General features: G+C 42.4%; 2 protein-coding genes and 1 long non-coding RNA gene across 6 annotated transcripts; 2 read left to right on the plus strand and 1 right to left on the minus strand.

Moving 5' to 3' along the window:
* Nucleotides 1–213: 213 nt before the first annotated feature.
* hoxa4a (homeobox A4a) lies at nucleotides 214–2,912 on the plus strand. The gene is made up of 2 exons (XM_075450151.1): nucleotides 214–711; nucleotides 1,235–2,912. The coding sequence occupies exons 1-2, from the start codon at nucleotides 294–296 to the stop codon at nucleotides 1,567–1,569; spliced, it is 753 nt and encodes a 250-aa protein (XP_075306266.1). The 5' UTR covers nucleotides 214–293; the 3' UTR covers nucleotides 1,570–2,912.
* Nucleotides 2,913–5,409: 2,497 nt separating this feature from the next.
* Nucleotides 5,410–11,985, minus strand: LOC142368090 (uncharacterized). Its single transcript, XR_012767251.1, has 2 exons — nucleotides 11,769–11,985; nucleotides 5,410–6,034 (listed from the first exon to the last, which is right to left on the minus strand). It is a non-coding gene; the product is annotated as an uncharacterized LOC142368090 (long non-coding RNA).
* On the plus strand, nucleotides 6,393–17,357 carry hoxa3a (homeobox A3a). 4 transcript variants are annotated; one of them, XM_075450147.1, is made up of 4 exons: nucleotides 6,393–6,731; nucleotides 8,895–8,955; nucleotides 12,666–13,245; nucleotides 15,644–17,357. In XM_075450147.1, exons 3-4 carry the CDS (start codon nucleotides 12,783–12,785, stop codon nucleotides 16,426–16,428), a joined length of 1,248 nt encoding a protein of 415 aa, XP_075306262.1. In that variant the 5' UTR covers nucleotides 6,393–6,731; nucleotides 8,895–8,955; nucleotides 12,666–12,782; the 3' UTR covers nucleotides 16,429–17,357. The 4 variants fall into 4 exon arrangements, with proteins under 4 accessions (XP_075306262.1, XP_075306264.1, XP_075306263.1 ...); XM_075450149.1 differs by lacking the exon at nucleotides 6,393–6,731 and adding an exon at nucleotides 7,276–7,652; XM_075450148.1 differs by lacking the exon at nucleotides 6,393–6,731 and adding an exon at nucleotides 7,276–7,598.
* The last annotated feature ends 1,448 nt before the right edge of the window (nucleotides 17,358–18,805 follow it).

An 18,805-nucleotide genomic window follows, 5' to 3' on the forward strand; every position in this document is an offset into this window, starting at 1 on the left:
CCCACATTAGTTTTGTCCATGCAGTATACAACTTAGTTGATTAGTTTTTCTTTATATACTGTGATTTAATAAGGAAAACACCAACGCAAGCCAGTCCGAGCGGTGCTGGTGGTACCAGTGCCATGCTTTCCATTGGTTCCTGTTTACATGATGCCCACAGGACAGGCGGTGATTGGTGGCTTCTCACACGTGACCAGGCAACTTTGTACATTTGACAGGGAGTAGGAGGGTTTTGTGGAGATCAGAAAAACGACAGCGCGATAAAAATTAGTATTGTTGCACTTCACAAATTAATGACCATGAGTTCCTACTTGATAAACTCCAACTATATCGAGCCTTCCTTTCCTCCATGCGACGAATATCAGCAGAGCGGATACATCCCGAACCCTGGAGATTACTACGAACGGCCAAAAGATACGGGCTTCCCCCATCACGACGAACCATCCTATCCGAGGTCCAACTACACAGAAACGGGCTACGATTATGGTAACGTACCCGCCACGGGACTCGACGATTTCGGCGATGGACATCACGCACAACCGCAACCGGTTCCACAGAGCCACGGTCCTCGCCTCACCGCGGCGCCAGATGGTGGCGCAGGGGCAAATGCCAGCAAAGACTGCAGCCTCGCCAGTGAGGTGTATCCCGGCGTAGCGAAAGGCAAGGAGCCGGTAGTCTATCCCTGGATGAAAAAGGTCCACGTTAACACCGGTGAGTTATCGTTACGGTTAAATAGCAGAACCACTGAGAAACAACCACTGGAACACACACAAGCCTATTGAGGCAGCACTAGTAGCAGCCCTTACAACAGCAATTTACGACTATCGAGCAGCAGGGTCGGTAATTAAGGACCCTCGTAAATTTTATTGCCTGTGTTCGTCTGTCGGGGCCATGTGCCTTTGTTGCTTTTTAACCCAAACTACCTCCACTACTGGAGTCAAGCCAAACTGTAATATTCCGCCCTGCTGTTTTGTTAATCATTCCTAAGCTTGATCTTTCCCTGGATGCGAGTGTTTGTACATTCGGCATCTCCACATAAATGTTATGCCCCTAAACTAAAACAGGACAAAGAGAAAAGCAGACAAAAAAGTCGGAATTTCCATTTCTTATCCTTTTGTGATTTTACACTATGCAGTGTGTCCAGTTGTGCCAGTAAAGGACTGGAATAAACGCTATCAACCTGCATGTAACACCTGCTTGCCTGCCTATGTATGGCTTCTTCTTTCCCTCCCAGTCAATGCCAGTTACAATGGAGGAGTGCCCAAGAGGTCTCGCACTGCCTACACCCGCCAACAGGCTCTAGAGCTGGAGAAGGAATTCCATTTCAACCGCTACCTGACCCGGCGCAGGCGGGTCGAGATCGCGCACACCATGTGCCTATCCGAGCGCCAGGTCAAGATCTGGTTTCAGAACCGGAGGATGAAGTGGAAAAAGGAGCACAAGCTTCCCAACACCAAGATCCGCTCCTCCAGCTCGGCCTCGTCTTCAGCCTCCGGGGCCCAACAGCAGCAGCAGCAGATCAAAACAGGCCAGCAGCTTGTCCCCACGCCGTGCACCGTGGGTCTATAGTGCACGAATGAACCCTCAACCCCCGAAAAAAAACCCAATCCAGACTGAGATGGCAAACAACACAAGTGGAATTCGATGGACTGATTTTCAGTATTTTACACACGTGGTGTTATCTCTGTCACCTTGCCTCTGCCATTGGGCCCCTGTCACGTCCTTTGTACCCTTTCCCCTCTGCGGTCATCCTCTTCATATAAGCTTGAAATTCACCTTTAATTGCCACGGTGGCAACAGTGTTTATATATTTGTTTATCATGAAAGAATCCAACGCACATTCAAACGTAGGACTGGGAGCAAAGTGTACCTATCATTGCAGTTAAAATTGAGTGAGATGAAAGTAAGTTTGAGCTTATTTTTTTCTGCTTTCTTCCGTTTTTTAATTTTTTTTTTTTATTACTATTGCTCATGGAAAGTTCTAATATACTTGAAAGATATTTAGCGAGACTCTGTAGATGCCTGTTAGGAAACCGGGCGGGCTGTTTTAGAGGATTGGTATCAAGTCAGGGCAACAGTGTAGTTTGTGTGTTTGAGTGGGTTGGTTTACCGTTGAATGTAGTCCAGGTGACTTTCACATCTAATGTAAATAGACAAATCCTACCTAATGAAGGCACAAAAAGGAAAACCTTTCGTCAAATTGTTGGTGTTGTAAGGTCCAGTTTAATTTGTGCTAGTGCGTCCTATGTTGTGCTGTGTTCTAAACTGTGAATATTTGTATGTGTTGTCTCAGTAATGACCGTTGTAATGTATAGGCTAGTGTAGGTTAAACATGTCCTTGTGAAATAAATATGTACTTCACTTACAAGGCTGAGGTGGTTTCGAAGATTTTGTCCGCGTAAATATCTGGCTTCACTTGATAGGGCGTTTTTTTTTTGGTAGTCGTTTCCATTTACATTTATGTCCATTTGCGTGTCTCCCAATTTAAATATTTATGATTAATTTTACAGATTGCAGTTTCGAGCTAAAACCTGCGCAGTGTCACACTAGAATGTGTAACATACGCTCGTCGACGGTGCAAACGTAGTTACACAATATAGGTTAAAGAATATATATATATATATATATATACATATACACACATATATATATGTATATGTATATACATATATATATATATATATATACAAATATATGTGAAAAAATGACAACTCTTTCTGGATTTTGAATTGTTACAGACCTGTGCATGTGTTTCAAATTTGGTTTAACTCGCGCATCCACAAAAAACTGTAAGAATGATACATTTTCAAAGCTCCAAAAAGTCATGACAACATTGTCTTTGTAAATTTCACATGTTTACGTTTTGCATTAAATGAAACTATCTCAGAGCCTTTACCCGAATCTTGTACCTGCATAAGATTGTGATGGCCTGTTCGAGTATTTGATAATTCCCTGTGTCACGCCCTAAATCATCAGTGCAGATTGCTGTTTAAATACTTAAAAAAAATAAAAATTAAAAAAAAACTTCAGTGAAGTGGAATAAAGTGAGTTGGCCACATTTCAGGGCATTTGCAGTGACTAACTTGGTGTTGCGCATTTCCACATAAAAGAAGATTAATTTGCTAGCAAACATGTGAATCTGTAGCCTAAATCTGTGCAGAATTGAGTGTACATGCAATAGTGTAGGTATGTGTCATCGTGTTGAGATTGTCATTGCTCACCTGTCTTAAACCCTAATCCGTAAAATGTGCATAAATATCGCACATTTCCGTGGATTAAGATGGGGTACGGGGGAGAAATGTGTAATTCGCTAACAAGAAGTTTTTTGACCAAATCTGAATTGTTAGACGTGTCTGTCCACAGTTATTGTTTTCACTTTGGCATTAGAAAGAGATCTCAACTATCCTTAGAGCACCAGAGTGTGAGTGTTGGTCACTACCTGCTACAACCAAACAATAGAGAGTTCAGCTTGGGGACACGGCCGCCACTGGCCAATCACCAGCACGGAGCACTTCTTCTGACCCCTGACCTTTCGACACACACAATGTTCAGACCATACATCAGCGCAGAGGTCTCCGTCAGCTTTTTCTTCTCGTTCGAGATTTACCCAGAGACGGCGTGGAAACAATAACGATGTTTAAGTGTGAAACTGAGCCATGAATTTCCCAAAATGATTCTAAGAGACAGCTCTTGTGCAGATCACCACAGAGACACCGCTGGCAGGACTTAAAGGGAGGGCAGACATGAGCAGAGACATGCTGGGAGCGCTCATTTTGTGCAGAACAATCGTATGCACGTGTTGACACTGAAGATTTAGCTCAGCGATTATGTCAGTAGGTTTGTAATGGATGGGATAACAACACACATGATTGTAAATTATTTAGAAAATAATCCAAATAATCCTTAGGGTGACAGATGCATAGAGTTAAGATATATTTTAGAAGGCTGTTTGGTGTGGCTTTTGTTACATCTTGTATGTCGCCAAAATATCTATGCCCACAAAAGCAAGATCATTTAAAAAATGACCATATTTGCTCCAGAAATCATCTCGGGCTTTTGCGCAGCAGGAAGCTGTGAAGAAGACAGCTATGAGGCTGACTGGCACCGATTTTGCGCAGACTCCAACAAGTCCAACTATAGTTCAATTACAGATTGCAAGTCATTTGATTTGCGAATAGAGGTCACTTTCAGAGTACTGAAATTTTAATTCGCCCGTTCACGTGACTCGTTGAATAATGAATGCCCCGGGGGGTCAGAAATAGATCTGAAAATCTGAATTATTTTCATTTGAAGTGATGCTCTGCAGGGTGCGGGTCAGATCTCCTCTCTTCTGACAGAACTCTGGACTCAGACGGTCATGACCTGTGAGTAGATTTGGCTGCTTTTTATTTTTGGCTTTGGCGATATTTGCGTAAAATATTCCGGAACTATAGTCTGTTTCATATTAAGATGCATAATAACATATGTTGTATAGAATATTTTTTTCTCCCCTCAAAATGTACCTTTTTATTGACCAAAAAAATTGTATTAATTGAAATTCAGAACATCTTAATTGATTGAGAGAGCACTCAACAGATGTGTTAAATCTGTTAACAAACGTTCAAAGTTTTAAATGGAACATACTTTGATATTAAATCGCTCAGCAAATATGCTTCAAGAGAGCAGCTCTGCCAGTCTTTGATGTTGGATCATTGGTTTAGAAACTAAATTGAGATGCAGACTCTTTACTTTAAGAGGTTCATGATACTAAACATTTTTCATCTTATCTTATCTTATCTCATTTCATTTCATTTTATTTAGTCTCATTTTGTTTTTATTCAGTTTCTTTTATTCTTGTCTATTTTATTTTGTTTACTTTTTATTCTTTTTCATTTCATTTGTATTTATTTAAAGAGAATGTAGCTGTGACTACAACACAGCCAAGCAACTGAAGCTGCCACGAATGGTGACAAAATAAACAAACTGCCTGCTTTAATGCTGGGAGTTTGACCTCAAGTATGCATGCAAAATTGTGTTAGCTGCCTCCATGAATGCTGAAAGTGAAAAACTGATAGTGACATTAACTTAATATTTGAATATGAAAGTGTCAGAAACAGCTATTAAACAGGCGTAGAGGCTTAGCTGTTGCTCCAGCTCAAAATAGAAGAACTATTATAAAGAAAGTGAAGCACATCCATTTTGACAGTTTAACATGAACAAAATCCCAAAACGTCTCGTTGATTTCTGGCGTTTTTTACATTTAAGAATTATTATTTTTTTAAATATAAATGTTAACATTTTATCAGTAGTATTCTCATGAGTGGAATCTGTGACCCATCATTTTACTTACCTCTAAAAATGTGCCTGACAGCTAATGCACACAAGTCTACAATGAAACACTAACAGCCACGATAAAGAGCCAGTAAAACATGAAAATAAAATTTGCTTTATTACAACCACCTTCAAGCAAACAGTTCCTCTGTCCTCGTCCGTCACAGTGTTGGGCTGAGGTTAATTAGAGAAGGCTCCACTCAGCTTAAGGCGTTGAATTTCACATTAGCCTTGATGTTGGCCGGTGTAAACCTTGCAGAGGCAGTTATCTTCGGCTGAGAGAATGGGTAATTCTAGCCTTGCTGTTAAAAGCTCCGAGTGTCAACATTGTGGGAAGATATGGACCACCGTCTGGCCAACATCCAGAGGTCTGCGCCTAACTTCTTTTTGCTGACAGTGATAAGGAGCCCTGATTTGTGTAAATACACCCGAAACATTTGTGTTATTGATATGTGAAGCATCATCAGTCAAGTATTACTTTGGTTCAAATGGAAAATTTGAAAGTTATTGCATCAGAATGTTGGGGGGGTTATATCTGCTACCAGCTGTGGGCCTTGGATTTCCATCTTCTTCACATTTTGAACCACAAACAACGTCCCACTCAAACTCTTCATGCATTTGCGCGGGTCAGGGAAAAGTTCAGGTGCGGTGGCGAAAGGCACCGTGGGATGATCTCCCAGATCACGGACACATAGAGCCACACGTCCTGCTGACGGCTTCACATCTGTAAAAGGGAAAAAAAATAACATATTAAAGACGCAAACCGGTCTAACGAAGGAGAAATAGCTTTCTTTTCAGAATTATTCCTTTAAAATTACCCAGACACCTTCTTCTTCACGACTCTTCCTCTAATCTCAATTTTTAGATTAAGTTTAAGGTAAATTGATAGGGTTTGCCTATGCTCTTGACTCTTAAAGTTTGCCACTCAAGTTGTAGTTTGAGAGGACAAAGGCTCATGTGGGAGTGCGATGCTGTCTCTGTCCGCCCCAAATGATTAATAGTGGTGGTGGGATTTTTCCACGCCCGCTGCTCGATGTTGACGGAAAACAAGCGCCAAACGGTGCCGAGAAGAGAGAAGCTCTTCCGGGCGAAGACTTTTGGCAGTACTTGGAGTGCCAGAAGCCAAATATCTTCCGTAGCGCACGTGGTTGACCCTTTAGAAATAACCTTTTTTCCTTCTTATAATTGCGGATTTGGCAGCCAATAAACTCAGAAAATTTGGTTCAAGCTTGCAAATTCTGCCATCACTCAGCCGGTCATAGGAAATGCACAAGTCCGTGTAGTTCTAATGAGGGTCCATGTACTGATCAGCGGGGTCGAGCAGCCAGTCTTTGGTTACCTCACCTCCACTTTCCGCCCACTGCTGACTGACAAGCACCCCTCACGAGCACCAGGACGCACACCCTCCTTGTGTATGACAGGTAAATGTGTAACGTTTGGTTTTTATTTACACCGCAGCATGCACACTTTACTGATGGAAGACCAGAGAGAGACTAAGTGGTACTAATGCAAAAGTGCTACGAGGACGGGGGGGCGATATTGAGTTGAGTTTTGTCCAACACACCCTACATGCAATGAAGGGAAAATGAGTTGAGGTTTTCGGGGGTAATGAATATACCATCTTTAAATTGTGCTTTGTAAAAACAGCTTTCCCCATCTCACATGGTGCGAATTGTTACGCTTGTTGTGTTAACATTTTAGTTTCTGCCTCGCTGTGGGCACTTGAAACTCTTTAAGGATTAGCCCTTTCAGCTGCTAACTGGCACCAAATATATGGCACTTTAAAACTGTCAGAACAGCCTTTCCCTGTGAATGGGCGACACGTGGAAAAGCTGCTTCTCAGTAAGAGGCTTGCTCCTCTGCCAGATACATTGCAGTGTCACATACCCCTCTTTTTTCTCCCTCCAAACTGATCCGTTTCTCCTCAGGGGCAATGACTGCCTCCATTAATGATTCACGGGCTCAAATAAAAGGGATTTAAGTTGACGTTGCGTCACGTGAGCAGGGCGCATAATACTGCGCGATGTTATGGCACTGGGAAGAAAAACCGGAGCCCCGGTCTGGCCATATGATGCAGATTATATGCTGGTTACCCCCACTTTCCGTGAGGGGGGTCCTAGCTTTGTAGTTTGTTTATCAAGAGGAGAAAAAGAAAGTAGAGGCGAGGCGGACAGAAAGAGAGAAGAGCCCCGGCTTTGTGGATGTAATTTTGCTGTCACGGACGGATATGTTTTTCCACGCGGACAGAGTCTGAGCCTGGGCTTTGGGAGGATGGATTATATTTTGAGGTATTTCCGCCGATTGTTCATTACTGTCGTGAGTTATTGCTGCGCGAGGCAAAGGTCAGTATAAAAAAGGGGGGTACATGGCTTTAACAAGGCGAGAAATATCAAGAAGCGATTGACGTGACTGTGGATATTTTAGAATAAAAAAGAAAAGCATAACTAGACCTAAACGATTGACGCTTATATTGGCAGCTATTTGAGCTCTTACCCCGGACCGTTAAGATTGAAGCGATGTCTTATTCCATTATTTCAACACTGATATTTTATCAAATGCACCACTGATTTCAGTGCTAGAATAAAATGGTACAATGTAAAAAAAATCTGCATTAACTACGCCTTTAAACACACAATTCATTTGGTTATGTGGGCCTGTGGAAGCCTTATGTTTGTAAATAAACCGGCCATCCATCGGTTTCCAAGAAGCACCCAAACAGAGTGCACGGCGCTCCAAGGTTCAACCTGTCCTATGAAACAAAACACCTCGTGTCTTTACGTGGGTTTATGTGTGTGTCTGCGCGTAAATGATACATCAAGACGAGCTCCATAAAAATTAGGGGGAAAGCGGTGGTGCTGTGTCGCTCCGCCGGGGAAACGAGGATATAATGGAAGACGGAGAGCCATCCAGGACCGCGCGACCGCGCTGAGGTCACGGCGCTCCTGGTTGATTTATGGGCGCGGGGACTTGGGGAAGATGGTGAGCGAGAGCTAATGACTATTCGATCCGTTTGTGGAAAAGATGCACAGAGCAGCAGGGAAAAAAAAACAAAGGCATTATTTGCATAGGCCCAATTTCAACCTTTTTAATGTTGAAATGGTAATAAGGAGTAATATTCATACGAGAGGCTACTTTAAAGGAGAATCTCTTTGTTGTTGCCTTTATTTGCGCATTTTGTCTATTTGAATCTTGCAGCCATTTTTTCCATCCTTTGATTTAAAAATAATTACATTTTCTGTTTCATTGAATATGTAAAGCTATTCACTCTATACTCTAAAACGGCGATTTGAACCCTGCAGTTGAAATTACAAAATTACCTGAAAATGATATTCAAATTTCCCTCTTAATAAATTTACTACATTTACTTGTAGAGCTAATTTGCCATAAAGTCTTTGTGAGCCATTAAAACGCGGGCCTAAACAATCGCGCTTAATGACCCAACAGTTATGATAAAATTCGATCTTAACCACATTATAGAGTTTTAAAATGAAATCACATCAACGTTAATTCAATATAAAATACACGTGAAAATGTTGGACAATCCTCCAAAAGATTGAAAACATTTATTCCACTCCTCGTTGCAGAAATCCACCCCAGTAAAGTCAGGCCATCCCACGGTCTCGGAAACACCCTGAGCTTCCTTCGGTAAGTCCATATATCTTTATTGATTTGTGTTATGAATGCTTGATGGTGATATCCTTATTCAATTTCTAATAAGTACCACACACGCCCACCAAAGCGCTCGCAGGTCTACAGAAGCAGCCTATGGCTTGTACATTTCCGTGTAGCAGCAATATGACCAGCCCGAGAGCAATAATTCCTTCTCTTCCACTTGTCTTTGTGGTGTAATTTGTCACTATAAAAGTGACGAGGAGAATCGCAGCTCTTGGAGCGGTGCCTTACTCATTTCAAAAACTACTTTCTCTGAAAGCCATCTGCCTGTAGTTGCTACAGCCTGCTGCAGTGAAGTTTTTAAAAGTGCTTTTTCTTTTTATCAACATTTCAGGTTTTTTTCTTTTCTTTTTCCTCCCACGTTGTTTGGCGTCTTCTTACGCGCGGCTGTGAACGAGCACAACCTCGCTGACTTTTAACCCTCTCCTCGGGGCCAAATTAAAGAGAAAGACGAATCAGCATTTTAGCAAAGGACAAAGGAGTAAATAATTATACAAAGTGACAACATTGCTTTGTAAAAGAAAAAAGCAAAGTTAGCTGAAAAAAAAAATCCTCACGCGTGGATTTTTCTCCCACTCAGCTTCCCACGCCGTCCGTGTGTTGTACATTTCTAATTGTGTCATTGAATTTTGTCCCAGAGCCTGAAACCAGCAGAGAAGCTCTCGCCTCTGGCCGTGTTTACAGCTGAGAGGGCCATAAATCTATCTCTCTAAGTCTTTCTTTCTGGCTGCAAAATATAGCATTACCACGCAGAGGGATTCCCCCCATGATACCGGCTCTCTTCTCCACAGTTCCACGCTGCGTGTCCCCCGCTTTGCCTTTTGGTGATGAAACTTCTGCTCATTTTTCACATCATCCTCCAAGTGGGGTTTTCCTTTAATATATACGGAGCGCAGCTTTGATCTTGAGTTGTGCTTTCTGATCAAAATGCACACGGTGTGTTCTTCGCAGCCAAGAAGGGAATATCAGGCTCAGAGATGCAAAACGAACTGTGCGCCCTTGTGCTAAAACGCTGAATCTTTTGCTAAAATACGGGTTAATGATTAAGCCATGAATAGTAGCCCTTTATGTCCCATGGAAATGGAAATGCAGCATGCTCAGCCTCTGATTATTCCTTTGTATTCGCCTTCTCTATCCAACATCCCAACAACAAGGTTCATAATTCCCCAGCAGGACTCGGAGCAAATATTAAGAAAACGTTTTAAAACACTTTTTGGGGTCGATAATTTGGAACGATGTATTATTATTTTTGTTTTTGTTGTAGATGCACAACCTCATTTGGTTGGGGGAGGAGGAGAGGCAACCACTTGATTTGTACTGGCTTTCCAAGGCGCTACTTCATTTGCATAATTTTTCTTGTCTATGGTGACGCTCTGGTTCGGGGCAGTTCACTGGTGTCTGCATGGTACTGGTGAAGGATCTCATAGTCAAGCATTGCCTTGGCTGACGTTAATATTGCTATGAAGACCTGTCCATTGCTCTATAGCATGACGATAAATTCAGTCCTGAGGCCAGATAACTCTTATCTCGCTGACCCGACTGCTCACGCCTGCTTTCGTAATCTCGGTTTACCCATCCACGTCGAGTAGGAGAAAAAGGAAAAGGAAAAAAGGAAAAGGGGGCTTCTCTCGGCTCTTCCCTTTTTGTTGTGGCTGCTAATGCTTGGTGTATGGCAGGGCGCAGTCTACTACTGCTCCTTCACCCAGTCAGCCCTGCCTGCCTGCCTGCCTTTAAACTTTTCTCTGGATTACTGCTTTGATCGATTTCGTCGCTGAATGAGAAAATATTGCTCGGTGCTCTGCATTCATCGTGAGAGGATAAGGTAAGCAGGCCAGAAATAGGCTCCCTCGGTTGTAAATGGTGGAGTTTGTGTGTCGCGCGGTGATTTATCACCGTTTGACTTAGATCTCGGTTCAGGAAGAGTTCACACACACACACAGTCAGGCAGCCAGATTTCTCTTGCGAGGAGCAGAGGGCTGCGCACACAGCTCAAGTCTGTCTTTTGTCTTTCTTTCTCTGCCATTTATGAATGTCGCAATGGTTCGCCAGGAGATACACACTACAAAGCTTTCTGATATCTTTACCCGGCCATCATGAGTGCAGACACAGCGAAGACACCTTCTTTCAGCCTGCGGTTTAGCTGCGTTGAGGGCAAGCTGGGGGCTCATTTTAGACTGATTTGCCTCTCGGTATGCACGGATGCAAGAGAGAAGAATTTAAACAATTTCATTTTTTATTTTCTTTTTTCAAAATAATTCAAAATTCTTGTTGTGCGTTCTTCTGAACCATAGTTTAGGCCAATTTACGAAGGAAATAGCCTATATAAATGTTTTTTTTTTGCGAACCACAGAAGTCTTATATATATTAATTGTTGGGGTCCGATTTACATAAACTCTAGGCCTTTAAGTCAAAACTATTTAATGTAGGATTCCATGCAAAATTTGCATTTTGTTGAATTTTATACATTGTTTTTATTAAGTTTTGAAATACTTCATTTGGGCGGCGGCAGTGCTTAAGTGTATAGTAGCGACACACAAAAGAAATGCACAAATTCGAATCAATAAAGAGAAATAGAAGATAAACGTAATTAATAATAATAATGGTAATAATAACACATATAATGATAATCATAAAAGATAAGTAGTATTATTATTATTTTTATGATTACTATTATTATCCCATCACTACATTGTGTAATTGTATAGCTAAAGATTCCCCCAGAGGACCTGTAGATGTGTGTATATCATGGTTTATAGTTTCCTACTATAAATAATCCCTGCTGTTACCTGCATGAATTACGGGTCTGTAGCAGCAGGCTCTGCGTCATCCCCGGGTTTCTGTCCGCTTTTGCACCGGGCTTGGCTGTTTACCGGGCCGCTCATTCCAAGCAAGCAATCCCAGTCCTCTGACCCCCATATATCACCGCGACGGGCAGCTTGCGCCGACAGCACCCCCGACAGCAGCCATTATTATGGGCCTGCGAGGAAAAGTTCACGCCATGGTCATGGGGATGCACGTATGCTCGCCCGGTTTTTCAGGTTTCCTCGGGGCCCTTTCATTTATCTTGCGACTTGCAAAGGTAGAAGAAAGAAGGGAGAGAATGTGTTTTTTTTTCCTCTTCTTTGCTCTAGGTGGACCAAGGTTCCCAGTTTATTCTGTTACAAGGAGCGCGTTTTCCGATGGTAAACCCCCCCCCCACAAAAAAAGGGTTAAAAATGTCGGCCACACAGAATGTTTTCACCTGCTGCAGAGGAAATTAGATATACTGTTGACAGCCTTGTTGGTAGAATAATATTGTAACAGAAATATTATTTTCCTGTGTGGTAACCCGCTAACAAGCCATTTCCACAGCAGACTTTTTACCCTCTGCATTCCCACCATGAGGTGTACTGTAACTATATTATTTTTTTAGCTCAGGTTTAAAATGTCATTCAATTTCTTGTTAGGTTTATAAACTATTTGATTGCTTTCGAAAACGTTTTTTTTTAATGTTATTTTGCACAGATGGTAATACAAGGTTAGAGAGTGCCTTTGTGCCCCGTGTAAGCCATAAGGTAAACGGTAATAGTCTACAGAATTGTTGGCCCTATCTTGCCTCCATAGTCTCCAGTGTCAGGTCTGTATTGAAAAGTAAGATGGATCGCCACCATTTCTCCTCCTCACAGTGCTTCTTGTAACCCTAGGTTCACCCAAGGAGGCCATTGGCGGAGAGGCGTCACGTGAACACGGGGTGCCAATGTTATTCTACAAGGGTGTCAAGACCCTGTCAGTTTCTGAAATAAATATTGGGAAACGGCGAGATGCAAAAGGCAACCTACTACGACAGCTCCGCAATTTACAGTGGCTACTCATATCAAAGCGCAAATGGCTTCAGTTATGATGCCAATCAGATCCAATATCCCCGGGCCTCTCATGTGGAAAGTGAGTACCATCGACCTGCCTGCTCCCTGCAGTCTCCTGGCGGCTCCGTGGCTCTGCAGAAGCCGGGGGAGATGGCGGAGAGCTGCGACAGGACCACAGCCATTCAAGCGGCGCAGTCCAAGGTTCTTCCCGAAAGCAATCAACCGCAGGTGCCGGTGTCAGGCCCACCCCCTCCTTCACAGTCCCCCGGTGCTATCAGCCAAAACGCAAGCAACGGGTCCAACCAGCCCGGTGCCAAGAACGGCTCCCCAACATCTACCGCTCGAAGCAAACAGATCTTCCCCTGGATGAAGGAATCCCGTCAGAACACCAAGCAGAAAACCACCAGTAGCTCCAGTTCAGGTACTCGCTGCTGCTGACATTCACACAACTTGATAGCTACATTCATGCTGAGGGAGGGTAAAAAGCACAGGGGGTGAGGGTGGGTGGGCAGGTAAGGGGTTAAGAGGAAGGGGGGAGAAACCACAACAGAACAATACTTAGTGACTGAAGGTCATAAAATGTTCAGTTTTCTGTGCTGGTGGCAAAGGGGTTCATTTCACCACATCATTTTTAACTCATTGATATCAAATTGCTCTAGACAGAATGTACCATACGCCATATATTTGGTTTCCTAAAGTTAGCAACTGCAGCCAATAATACAGCCAGATCAACTATCCAGTCAACAGACTGGCCTATATCTACAGGTGCTGCTTTCACTGAGTCCACGTCCTGCAAAGGTTTAGTTAAACTGTGTTGAAGACTCGTAAAAAAATAACTTTATGCATCCAATATAAGGCAGTAGACTGCAAAGGAATTCTGTGGCATATGATCTCTCCTTGTTGTCCCCATGCCCTGCAGCTGACCTGTCCCTACTGTAAACATGCATCTCCCCTGATCACATAATGTTCCCGGAGAGACAGCAAACAAACACACACAACAGTTGTCTCAGTTTGTCCTGCTGTTTTGATTAGAGAAAAACTTGGTGGGTCAGTGTTTGGGAGGGGGGAGGCCATTGTTAGAGTCAACCTAAAACTTTAGAAATCCTCATCTTCCCATGACCCTCTGTAAATTTGGTGGGTAGTGTTTCAATTAAGGTAGGGGTTGTATACTAGTGAGAAATGAAAATGCAAAGTTGAGAGGCTTCATTTCAATAAACTGTATTCTGGATTTTATTTTATTTTTTTAATGGTACGCATGAGATGAATCTTGCTGTTCTGGTGAGAAGGGGACTTGGTCAGGGTTGTGAGTTTAGTTATCTATTTGTAAATTACCCGAATAATTAATTTGAGTTCCCTTGATTATGACTTTTAAGGGTGGTTTAAATGAGCTTTTTTAACATCACAACAAAAGTCCATGTCAGACAACCCTTAACGCACTATTTACTCATATATAAGCCAGATGCTGCTGTTAAATGAAGGACACCGAGGTTGGTTTGGCGGATTTGGGTTGGGGATGCTAGCATCTTTTCTATGACTTCATTATATTATAAACCAATTGGCTATTTAGTTACATGGTCATCATTCGTAAAAACAATGCAAAGCAGGATGACGTATTCCCCTCTCAACTCTTGAGTTACAACCTATTTAATTGCTAACAGTGGAGTGACATTTACGCACGTTTTAAGCAAGGACTATATCCAGAACCCACTTAGATTAGTGGAAATTTATTGGGTCAGGGTTGCATTTAAATGTGTTTATTTGCATTGGGACACTTCAGAAATCCAAATGTGTACAGTCTTTATTAACACTTTAAAATGCAAATTAGTGTGATTTTAATATAGCTTTTACGTGGAAAGGTTGGCTTTGTCTGTATGACACACTGAAGCCTGTTACGCACGTTTTACGCACAGCTTGTATGCAAGCCACGCCATGCATAACGCATGCAAGGAACGTTTTTGAATCCCCATCTAATATAAATCACGCCATCAAGTCTTTAAAAGAAAAAAAATAATAATCCAAAAATCACCTTGTTCGTGCGTGAGCACCCAACACTGCCCTACCTTCATGGACATGCAATCTAATCCACGTGGCAACTTCTCTTTCATCTCTGCAATATCATTATGGGTCAGGTTATGTCATGTTGCATTCCATTTACACCAGGTTTAGGAGACAGGTAGTGAAATGTATTAAATGTTGGCCACCTGCCATAATAGTAAGTAGACCGACCTTGCTATTCTGCAGCCAAGCTTCAGCCTTTTAAGCTTATCAGTAAGGGCAAGTCGAGCTGTTTCATACGCCCATGAGGAATGGGCCACATTAGGCATGCGCCTACATTATACGCGTGCTACTGGGCAAGTGTGGTGCAGCAAAAGGGTTAAAATGCTTCTGTAGAAAACCTGAGGTCACTTGGTTCCATATCAAATACCGAATCTAGTACTCTTCAGTTACTTTCCTGTCTTGCATTTAGTGCATGCAGGCACATTGATTGTTAATTTTGTTATGGAGCCCTGATGATAACCCCAGTGTCTGGCGCAGATTTACCAAATTGTTGAGATATTTGCATCACATACCCTTGTTAAGAAGGAGCGCCGAGAGTTGACGATTTAAAAAAATGTACTTTAGGGCGCATAGGTCTATTTATCTAGTAAACACTTCTATCACCGCCACGGACCCCTTCTGATAGGGTTTCGCTATCAGTGTATGTGTTATCATACGATTCTGCTTTCACTCTCACTCCTCTGTCTCTGCCTCTGTACCTCTCTGCATGTGTGTCTGTAATTGATTACTGACTGACATCCTCCTCTCTTTTTCCCTGACAGTGGAGAGTTGTCCCGGAGACAAGAGTCCTCCGGGGTCAGCAGCTTCAAAGAGGGCCCGGACAGCTTACACTAGCGCCCAACTTGTGGAGCTCGAAAAGGAGTTCCACTTTAACCGGTACCTCTGCAGACCCCGGAGGGTGGAGATGGCCAACCTGCTCAACCTCACAGAGAGACAGATCAAAATCTGGTTCCAGAACCGCAGGATGAAGTATAAAAAGGATCAGAAGGGCGTCGGAATGATGCCTTCTCCTGGTGGACAGTCCCCACGGAGTCCCGTGGGCCCTTCTTCCGGTGGGGGAGGCGGATACCTCAACTCTATGCATTCTCTTGTAAACAGTGTACCATATGAATCCCAGTCGCCAACGTCTTACAGTAAACCTCATCACAATGCATACGGTATGGCTACGTCATATCCCCCACCATTAAACAACTCCCTCAACAACTGCCCGCCTTCCCAGAAGAGATACCCCGGGACAGACTCGGCCACGCCCGAGTATGACGCGCATCCCCTCCAAGGCAATGGCAACTACGGGACACACATGCAAGGAAGCCCCGTTTATGTCGGTGGAGGTTACATCGACTCAATGCCCAATTCTGGGGCCTCTGTTTTCGGTCTGACCCACCTCTCGCACCCACCGTCCGCAAACATGGAGTACAATGGAGCAATCACAATGGGCAACAGTCAGCATCACGGAGTGTGTGATCCGACACCGACATACACAGACCTAACGCCGCACTACTCTCAGGGAAGAATCCAGGAAGCGCCCAAACTGACCCATCTGTAGCAGTGGCGCTGTCTGGATCACTCCGCCCATTGTCTCATCCACCTTCAGACATATTACTGCTTTGTTTCTGCGCCTCCTCACGGCTTTCACCTTCTCTTCTGCTTTTGTTTATGTTCTCTATAGTTTGATGTGTGAAGTAGTGTAGGATAAATAATCACGACTTGCTTGAATTTTCCTCTATTTGCTTGTGTCATTGTCTCACAAAGACCTTTATCTAGACTGTTTAGAGCGGGTGGGAGGGGGGCGCAGCATAGCCTATGCATAGGCCTATTTAATCTTTTCTTTTAAAAATCTTCTTTTAATATTGAAGCTCAAACAGGGTATTATGATCACATGTTATTCATTTTCAATGTGAAGTTGTCTGTCTATTATTTATCCGCAGTTGAAGTATTGTGTTTTTTTTCTTTCTTTTTCTTTTTCTTTTGCATTTTGTTGCACTTGTGTAAGAAACCCCAAGAGCCACGAGTTGGGGTTCTGAGGGAAATATACGTTTTCAAGAACAAGGGTCATGAGCTTACACGCAACCTCCCTTGCTTATGTTTTGTTCTATTGGACTTTCTAATGTTATTTATTTTTGTTCTCTGCAAAAGATAAAAGACTCCTTTAGTATTATTTGACACCCCTCGATCTTTTTGTGGGGAGAAGGTTGTTGGAAAATTAGCGTCTCGGCCCTGTTCAGCCCGTACATGTTGTCTGAGGCTCCTCGACGGGAGCGGCAGCAAACCATGTCGCCATTATAGGCTATGTTTTCATTTTTTTTTTGTTCTTTGAGGAGGTGTTGTATTTTCTCAGCGAATGTAAAATCAACCAGTCATGCAATAAGGGTGGAAAGAAGTAAACACGTTGGCAGTTTCTTTATTGAAGAAAAGAGGAACACACACATCATTCTTTTTTTCGATGTCAAACATTCCATGCTGCTCCAGTTCGAAGAAATGAATAAAAGAACTGAAATAAAATGAAAGCATTTCCTTCAGTTTTAATTAAGACTTCTCAGCAGCATTTCACATGGTTGCAAAATCAAATGCAAGCCAATTTTCCCTTTCAAACAGACCATTTCCAGATTTAGCATTATTTGATATAGGCCAATATAGCATATATTCATGAATAACAAAGACTGGAGGAAAAAACAAAACAAAAACACACAAATGCACCCACAAACAACTGGCAGTAAAAGTGAAATTTAAAGAAATAAATACAAAAATTAATTTCAAAAAGAGAAAAAGACTCAGATTACTCAGATTTATAGTAAACAAAATAACGTGGAACCATTGGTCACATTACTCACCGATTACATAAAGAGACTAGATAAATACCCAACATTGAATAATGACTAGATCCCTTTATGTTTCTCGCCTCTGCCCGATTCGACGTAAGGAAAACTCAAGGGTGGCCTTCTCCCCTCCTCTCATCTGCGTGGGCACATCCATAATAATAAAAATGTCACCCGGGCCCTCGTGGAGGTTCTGCAAGGAGACAACAAGCTAAATGAGAAATCGTTTAAAAAATAATTCGCTGATATGTTCAGTCAGTCAAATGCGGTCAAAGAGGATACAGTTCGAACTAGAATCATAAAGCAGCTTATTTGTGTCATTATTGTGCAGATTTGCTGATGGCAGCGCAAAGCCACTTCAGCACAAAGAACCTCGGTTATGACGATGGTTACTGCAAAAGAAATGATCGATGGAAAGCTGAAATTTCGCTGACAGTGTGTTGCATTTAAAAAATCTCCCTGCGTTTTCTTTTTAGTCAAAGGGCTGTATAAAAGCAATCAACCTTTTTTTTTTTTAAATGTCTTTGTTTTTTATTTTTTAATCAAATATTTTCTCGCATTCAAAGTATCAAAACGCAACACAGGCAGAGCTGGATCTACAATCTTCAACTCTGGGGGAAAAAAATGCAAAATATCCTCATTCTAGAAAAACCATTGTGTCCAAGCTTTGGCTTTTTTTTCTTTTTGGATTTGCAACATTATTTGTTCTTGCTGGTTTATTTATGAATTTAATCTGTTTGGTTTTTTTTTGTTTTGCTAAACTCGTTTTCTCACCAACGTGATTGATATCATGGGCATGAACATTAGTAGCCCTGACATATGGTTAGCAGGGAAACCTAGAACAATTGAAGCATGGTGTGTCACAGGAAAAAAAAAAAAGATGCATTGAGTATTTCTCATCCAACAGACACACACACACTGAGAGATACATGCACTCGCATGCACACGCATACCCAGCAGGACGACGATTTGACCTATATGCGTCTCGTACAGGTAGCGCACAAATATTGTTTTAACTGAAACAGAACACTCGAGTTCCTCTTGTTTCATTTCATCCGTGGGAAAGTGGTCCTAAATCAAACCTGCTATAAAGATAAGTGTGTAGGA

Source organism: Odontesthes bonariensis, chromosome 18 (genome assembly GCF_027942865.1).
Source record: "Odontesthes bonariensis isolate fOdoBon6 chromosome 18, fOdoBon6.hap1, whole genome shotgun sequence".
Lineage (NCBI taxonomy): Eukaryota > Metazoa > Chordata > Actinopteri > Atheriniformes > Atherinopsidae > Odontesthes > Odontesthes bonariensis.

Excerpts from the sequence above, each read along its gene's own strand:
- hoxa4a (XM_075450151.1), top strand. The coding sequence starts at position 294 with ATGACCATGAGTTCCTACTTGATAAACTCCAACTATATCGAGCCTTCC. Across the intron at positions 712-1,234 it reads AAAGGTCCACGTTAACACCG|TCAATGCCAGTTACAATGGA; the intron begins GTGAGTTATCGT and ends TTTCCCTCCCAG.
- hoxa3a (XM_075450147.1), top strand. The coding sequence starts at position 12,783 with ATGCAAAAGGCAACCTACTACGACAGCTCCGCAATTTACAGTGGCTAC. Across the intron at positions 13,246-15,643 it reads CACCAGTAGCTCCAGTTCAG|TGGAGAGTTGTCCCGGAGAC; the intron begins GTACTCGCTGCT and ends TTTCCCTGACAG.